Consider the following 7,898-nt stretch of genomic DNA (forward strand, 5'->3'; position numbering starts at 1 on the left):
TGAGACTTACTGATTTCATATGAACCACTGACTGAAGCTTAGACTGAGCGTCTCACTGTCACACCGCTGTGTTACTGAAACCATTTATTATGTTGTGTGTAGATCTTTATCACCATCTGATGAAATCTCTGATGTCTCTCATAGGGATCATTTTCTGTGGAAGATTCACATGACCCATGAAACACCTGTGATTGGTTCAACACTGCCAGCTCCACTGCTTTTATGTGACCGGCGGTTAACGCAGTGTGTTTATAACCAGCTCCCGTTTCCATGGTAACTCTGAATAAACAAGCAATTATGTCAGTTATTTGTTTGTAAACAAAAACCCTTTCTGTTGTTTACACGGCGCCTTCGACTGACCACTCACAGCCCTGCTCTCCCTGCGCTCTGATTGGCTACTGTCGCCTGAACCGAGCTCTAATTGGTTGATTCTGACTGAAACTAACTAGCCGCGTGCTAACCTCCCCTCTTAAGCCTGACTGGTTAAACTCACGCTGACCCCGACTTAAACCGGACTCGCGGTAACCATGGCGACGCCGCTCGTCATGCTGCCGGTGACGTGGCTTTACCCTCACGGCAGCTGTTAGCATTAGCACCTGGCTATGCGGTAGCATGGTTAGCCCGCTAGGTCAGGCCGAAAGAGCAGCTGAGTGGCTGTCTGCGGGCTCGGTGCATTCACGTCAGGGCGGACAGAAACCGTTTACCTTCCGCTGTTTGTTCTTCTTCTTGCTTTTGTTCAGTTTCCACAGATTTAAAAGTCCTCCGCCGTCGCGCGTTGCTACCCCCCTCTGTTTAAGTTCCGGTCCGACTCTTCTTCCACGGCTCCATTCGCTGCAACACAACGGGGGCGTGCCGCCGCCAGCAGGCCGCACGGAGAAGTGCAGCCTCTACAGCCCGGGTTCCAGGGTTTTAAAAAAAAAAAAAAGTTACTCGTTTCTGTCCTCCAATCACAGCCCAAGTGGCACATTACATCATGAGCTTGGGATAAACATCATCACTCTGCACAGACTAATACAATGATTAATGAACTAGCTCAGGTGATGAAGCAGACTTTAATTTGAATCCACTGAAGAGGATGCGTCAACTGAGTGTGCCCTAAATAAAGTTGGAGCTGACTAAGGCTATGTTCACACTGCAGGTCTTAATGCTCAATTCCGATTTTTTTGTCTGCTTGTTCACACTACAAATAAAATGCGACAGCAAACACGCACTAGTGTGAACGCTCAAAGCGGCCCGCATGCGCAAAAGATGTCACACACAACGTGCTCTGTTTAGACCCAGAGCAAACAATATTGTTTGACCGATGGCCTTAATATAAAGACTTCGGACTATGTTTCCCCAATTTTTGCTTTAAGTTATTTTGTTATTTACATAATAATGTAAATAACCTAATAATGATCCTTATTGCTGTTTTAGAGGAGCGGTGCTTCAAAGGATAGTTGCAGATTTCTGTCAGAATCTGCAGATTATACAGTACAAATAAAATGTTCACGTTTCTCCAACGTTGTCTTCCCAACAGTTTCACTGACATCTACACTGGATGGCCAGGAAGCGTTCGCGATGTCTTCTCGGGCACTGATAATTGGTGTCGGTCTTGTGTCAGTGACGTAAAAGACAGATATAATGCGACATGACCGTTCAAACAGCAGTCACTTTCTAAAACATTGGATATGTATTGGATTCAGTACCACATACGAAAGTGACCCAGATCGGATTTGTGCCGTTCACACTGTCACACCATGGTCGGATATGGGTCGCATAGGGCCAAAAAAAAAAAAAAAAAAAAAAAAAAAAAAAAAAAAAAAAAGGGATTTGATGCGCTTTCGCCTGCAGTGTGAACGTAGCCTTAGTGGTTTAATCTTAGGCTTACTTGCACCTGAGTTTAGGATCACCTCTGAGTTTACCTGAAAGCAACCCTGAGCTCCACCTGCTCAGTGCTACAGGTCCCTTAACCACACGTGTGAGTGTGTGTACAGGTGAGTCAGACACAGTGTATGGTGCAGAGTTTTTATTTCAGATTTTATTGAATGCAGCGACGTCCATCGACTGTACGAAGTCCTCGAACTCAGTGATCTTCTCCTCGAGGATGTCAGTGCCCACCTGAGACAGGTGACATCACACAGGTGAGCTCACACACAGGTAACAGCATTTACTGCTGCAGGTGTGTCACAGGTGATCTAATCAACCTGACAGGCACCTGATCAACAAGCAGTAACAGGCCACTCACCTTGTCATCCTCCACCACACAGTTGATCTGCAACTTCTTGATGCCGTAACCCACGGGAACCAGTTTGGCTGCAGGACAGATTAATCACAGTTATCGATCAGTGACTCCAAGCTGCAGCTATCGGGTTATTGGTCAGTGATCAGAAGCTCTCAGATCAATATGAGTCCATCAGTGATCAGCCGAAAGATGGTGAGTTAGATCATCAGTGAGCCTGATCAATATTCTACACACAACTCAATCATGTGTCTACAGGAATCACACCCACTCTGATCAATAACCTATTATCAATAAACAGTTCAGAACATCAAAATGAGCCTGTACTAGAGCAGGGCGATATGACCAAAAATATTTATCACGATATACATTCGAAAATTTGCGATAACGATATAACTGACGATATAATTGACACTAGACAAAATACTTCACAACTCCACAACTTTATTAGTGCAAAATAAATAAAAAAAAAAAAAAAAATGTATTTCCACTCAAACAAGCAGCCGGTTTTTATGTGCATCAAAGTTATATAAATATTTAACAGTGGAAATGCAAATTCCTCGCTGACAGTTTAACCAAAAGGCATTTCCAGTGGAACTTGGCCGACATATCCTCAGCATAACCATGTATAATATCCACAACACTTAAAAGTTATACACACACACAATACGGTAATATTATGTTGAAGCACAGTACGTATCACTCCGCGAGGCGCCTGCCTACGATAGCCGTAATGCTCCGACAATCCATCAAGCGGGTTCGTAGCTTAGCAGAGTCGTACTGAAACATTTGACAGATTTTCGAGCGCCGTGTACATAAAATCGTTTCGAGGTCAGTAAACACAACCAGAATTCATACATAAGGCTCACGGGATTATAAGGGGCTCTGTCGACTTTCAGAAAAATCAAAGGATTGATTTTAAGTGTGCCGTATTTTCCAAAAAAAACAAAAAACAAAAAAACCACGGTAATAACGACGGCCCGCTAGCATGCGCTACCAAAAATAGTGCTTTGTGTGCGTATGAAAACAAAGGCACTGTGCATGCGCGTTTTACCCATATTCTATCGCGATATTTCATTTTTTTTGTTGCCCAACATTATACCGGCATTACCGTGAACGGTATGATATGGCCCAGCCCTAGCCTGTAATGATATATAATCATTACTTCAGGTGTCACAGGTATACTGATCCACCCAATAACTGATCAGCTCCATTGATCCATCAGTACTTATCTATAATCAATGATCACAGCGTTATCAATGACTGAACTGACAGAGTACTGATCAGTACCTCACTACTGCTGCGAGTGTTAGACACTACTACCACCACATCATCTGGTACAATGATTACTGTAATGCTACTGCAGTGCTACCAGTAGTATTACTCTGTGCAGTACCCACACCAGCCCATCTATCCAAATACTGACTCCAACCCTGTGTGTAATACTTTAACCCCACAGTGGTGTGTGTAGTAGTGTATGCAGTATTTGCAGTAGTACTCACACTGGCCCCACACCAGCCCGTCCATCTGGATACTGCGTACGCACTCCTCGAGCTTCGCCATGTCAGTCTCATCATCCCACGGCTTCACGTCCAATAGAATCGAAGACTTGGCGATGACTGCGGGCTCTGCAGGACAAGGGAGGGGTTAGTTACTGTGGAAACTGAGCGAGCCACGAGCCGTGCGAGGGCGGGACTCGTCAGGCAGAAAAGGCGTCCATCAGGCGTCAGCCGAAAGATGGTGATTGGTTAATCATCACAGAGTCTGTATGATGCATTGGCTGCGAGGGGGGCGGACCTACTTTTAGACTTCTTGGCAGCGTAGGCGGCGAGACGTTCCTCCTTCAGCCGGGTCGCCTCAGCATCTTCCTGTCAAACAAAACTCAGGTTAGAGTGACCATGACACTGTAGCGTCATGGTGACATCACCACCTCCTCACCTCCTCATCTGAACCAAACAGGTCGATGTCATCATCGTCCTCGTCTTTGGCTGTGGTGGGGGCGGAGCCTGAGGTGGTGTCGGCCACTCCGAGGGGGCCGTACTGACCCAGGGGCTTCTTCACACCTGGAAGACTAAAACAGGAGGCGGGGCTTAGTTGCTGCAGCCAGCACACCGGTATTCATCCCATGATGTCAGCAGCGCTCACCTGCTCTTTTCGCTCTGGTAGGACCGGATGTGGTTGTACCAGCGGACTGCGTGGTACAGGTCAGCAGGGGGCGGAGCCGAAATAGCTTCGAAGACCGCCACGTCAGCCTGGGAGGGTACGTACCTGAGGAGAGAACACATGACCATGGTTAGGGGTACTCCAAGAGCAGGTGCAGGACTTCACTCCGTTCACGTGAGTCAGCGCGCAGACTCGCGGCGCGCAGCCGTTAGCAGCATGCGGCTAACGGACTAACAAGCTAACAGCTTGTCACGTCAAACGGAAGTGAATAAAAACGGCATCGGCCCGGACCCTACCCCTCCTTCCAAAACCGGTGCACCTCTCGCGCCAGATTACCGTCCCGTTTCCGGTTTCCCTTCTTTAGCGCTTTAATCAACGCAGCTAACTGTTAGCTCAGCATGGACCCAACATGGCGGCTATGTTGGGTCGCAGTTTCTCCCGCTTTACGGCGGTTCCCGGCACTCACCCTTCGATGTAGCTGCGGTCGGACAGGAAGTCATTGAGCACTTTGAGGCCGGAGGCTGACTTCAGGTCACCGAAACCCATGATGAAAAGGAATCACGAGGACACGCGCGAGGATCCGCCGGAGGAGGAAGAAGAGGGAGGAGGAGGAGCGGGGATCCTCTTTATAGGAGGAGACAGACTCCTCCTCAGAGGAGTGCTGCCGCTCCGCCCCGAGGAGGAGGGGGAGGAGGAGGAAGGTGTTCCCAGTCCAACTTTATTTAAAAACATCTGCTGACAAGAGCCGGAGAGCGCGGGTTCGAGTCCAGCTCAGGACACGTGACAAACGTTAAAGAGCGACCAATGAGGAGGCAGCACGCTCTGTAGCCTTATTTAGTGAATCATTAGAGCAGACCGAGGAGACCGTGGCTTTGGAGCTGTGTAAATAAAGTAATTATTACCTGTATGTATCTACGGTTACTTCATCAGCAGCAGCAGCAACGATCCAGCTCAGCTGCTCCTCTGACTGATGTCAGATCAGTCAGACATGAATAATCGATGGTCCGTTTCATGATGGCTGTGTCTCAGTCCTCCTCAGTAATCTGATAAAGTAACTCCTGCAGGTGTTGGGGTGCTTCAGTGTTTCTGCATCTCACCGTGTACCTGAGCTCAGCTAGTCCTGGATCAGCATCAGTATCACATCACCCACAGCTCACCCACAACAGTCAGACCTTCATCTTACATAAACTTCATCCTGCTGTCTGATGTCACAGATAATGTCACTGATGTTGTATATCATCATCTCCATCATCTCCAGCCTGATCTCCAGAGAGAGTAAGATGGACGCTGCTGTCACTGAACATCACATCACATCATCTTCATCAGCACCAGCGGCATTCACTCAGAGTATTGTTATAAAATCATGCAGATCAGTCTTCACTGTCGCACTTTGATGACATCACACAGCCTGAGACAGGCTATGACAGGCAGGTGAGAGGGGGCAGGTGAGAGGGGGCAGGTGGTCAGAGTCAGTGACAGGTATGAAGCTGAGGTATCAAAATCAGCAGGTCATCAGACTGATATGACCTCAGTAACGGCTGTGGGGGTTCGAGCGATCCCTGGCAATCCCAAAATGTGACCTCAGTAGAGTGCACACCATCAACTGGCCAGTCAGGGCTAGAAGAACTGCAGGTCTGTTTTGCTCAGACCTGCAGTTCTTCTAGTTCTTCTTCTGGAGAACAGCAAACACTAGCCTTCCTGCAGGCACGCAATAAGAGCACACTCAGTGAAGATCATCAGAGTTTTATCCTGCTCAGACATCACACTCCTCTGTAACCGCAGCCATTTTTATTTCAGTTCTACTTGAACTGATCCTAGTACAGTATTTAACTACTGTAAAGTACTACACAATACAATTCTGGTAACAGTAACCTGTTCTCCGCTCACTTCCTGTTTCTGAGCCTCTAGTCAGACTCACCTGAAGCTCGGCTCAGGACACAACAGGAGATGGTCGCTGCTACACTTTGTACCTGAACAGATGTGCGCACAGCTGGTTTAAACCTCTGATCAGATCACACCTTCTGTTGCTCTAAATAATGAGCTCTTTATAATGACATCACTGACACTAACAAACAACTACAGCGTTTATGTAAAAGCACTGCATTAGTTTCCTGTCTCTAAGATAGCTGTGAGTCCTCAAACTGACATATGAGAGCAGATGTTTCTGTCACCTGTCCCAGGGTTACCCACAGGTGTGACTCACACCTGTCCAGCTTCACTTTCGTTGGCTGTCTGTGTGGTTCAAACTCAGTGTTTCCATTCAAAGTAAGATCAGCAGCTGCTCGCAGTTTGTTCACAGGTCCAGGAGAGGGCACTCTCATTCCACTCTACATATTGACCAACCTGCTAAAACAAACTTTTATTTATTTCATTAATTTAATTCTGACTGACTCTCTTTCCCATGATGCACCACTACTACCAGTTCTGTGGTTCTTCCATCTGCCAAACCCCACTGTACACTCTCGTTTACCTGTCCAAGTGTGGAGGCAGCAGTAAATACAGATGTTCAGTCAGACCCTCAGTTTAAATAAAGTTTGTGTTACCCTATTCTGATATGAGTATCACCTGAAACGTACAGGTACTGGTTTTGTACTCTAAGTACTTTTGCCCCTTTACTCAAGTAAAGTTGTACTTGTCCCTTAAATACCGTAGTGTGTGCCTGTGCCACCTCAGGCTGTAACACACCTAGACATGATGTATTTACCGTAATTGTCGGGCTATTAGCCGCTACTTTTTGCACAAGCTTTGAACCCTGCGGCTTTTAGTCAGGTGCGGCTTTTCTAAGGATTGTCCATGATTTTTGTCATATCGTAAGACGATTTGTTTTGTTTGTTCCGCTGCTGTATGGCACTACGTTGCCTGGCGGAAGGGCATGTGATCAGACACACAGTATCGGGGTTCAAGAGTGGTATGTTGGTCACATGTTTGTCCGCCAGGCAACATAGTGGCGTACAAGTAGCGCGAAAAACAAACTTCAAAGTAGCGCTACGCGTTCAGCGGGAGGCGTGGATGATGAGCGGCGATAAACTTGCGAAAAGCAAGTTATGCTCAACTCCACCGGTGGAATCTGACAGCGTGGAAAAGTGTGAAAACATCCATGATCACCAACAGATTTCGAAGGGCTGGACTGCTGCATGATGGAGAGGAGGACACCGCCACGGCCCTTCTGAGGGTGTTCGACTCTGACACTGACAACGAGGATTTGTTTGGTTTTGAAAGTGACAATGAAGGAAAGGAGCTGAGAGTGGATGACGTAGCCATCCTGAGCCTGTTCGTATCCGACACTGGAGAAGAGGACTTTGGTGGTTTTAGTGTGCAGGAAGAAGAGAAAGATGGTGGGGAACGACTGACTTTTCTTCTTGTTAAAGCCGTGTCGCTGCACCTGAGCCTAAAAGGTAGTCCGAATCTATTTTTCTGGTGTGCTGTAGGTTATTGTTATGTACTACATTTGTTACTCATTTATGAAGCACAGTACATGTTTCGTACTTGTAATTACCGCTACTTGTGCATATAC

The 7,898-nt window shown here is 47.1% G+C and overlaps 1 protein-coding gene across 1 annotated transcript; it reads right to left on the reverse strand.

Annotated features, from left to right (window-relative positions):
- Positions 1-1,993: 1,993 nt before the first annotated feature.
- Positions 1,994-5,040, reverse strand: eef1b2 (eukaryotic translation elongation factor 1 beta 2). The gene is made up of 7 exons (XM_084954276.1): positions 4,851-5,040; positions 4,367-4,489; positions 4,160-4,292; positions 4,023-4,089; positions 3,724-3,849; positions 2,228-2,295; positions 1,994-2,100 (listed from the first exon to the last, which is right to left on the reverse strand). Exons 1-7 carry the CDS (start codon positions 4,928-4,930, stop codon positions 2,014-2,016), a joined length of 684 nt encoding a protein of 227 aa, XP_084810402.1. The 5' UTR covers positions 4,931-5,040; the 3' UTR covers positions 1,994-2,013.
- Between the last annotated feature and the right edge of the window lie 2,858 nt (positions 5,041-7,898).

This window comes from Perissodus microlepis, chromosome 15 (genome assembly GCF_051167445.1).
Source record: "Perissodus microlepis isolate ML-2025 ecotype Zambia chromosome 15, ASM5116744v1, whole genome shotgun sequence".
NCBI lineage: Eukaryota > Metazoa > Chordata > Actinopteri > Cichliformes > Cichlidae > Perissodus > Perissodus microlepis.

Excerpts from the sequence above, each read along its gene's own strand:
- eef1b2 (XM_084954276.1), bottom strand. The coding sequence starts at position 4,930 with ATGGGTTTCGGTGACCTGAAGTCAGCCTCCGGCCTCAAAGTGCTCAAT. Across the intron at positions 4,490-4,850 it reads GACCGCAGCTACATCGAAGG|GTACGTACCCTCCCAGGCTG; the intron begins GTGAGTGCCGGG and ends TTCTCTCCTCAG. Across the intron at positions 4,293-4,366 it reads TACCAGAGCGAAAAGAGCAG|TCTTCCAGGTGTGAAGAAGC; the intron begins GTGAGCGCTGCT and ends CTCCTGTTTTAG.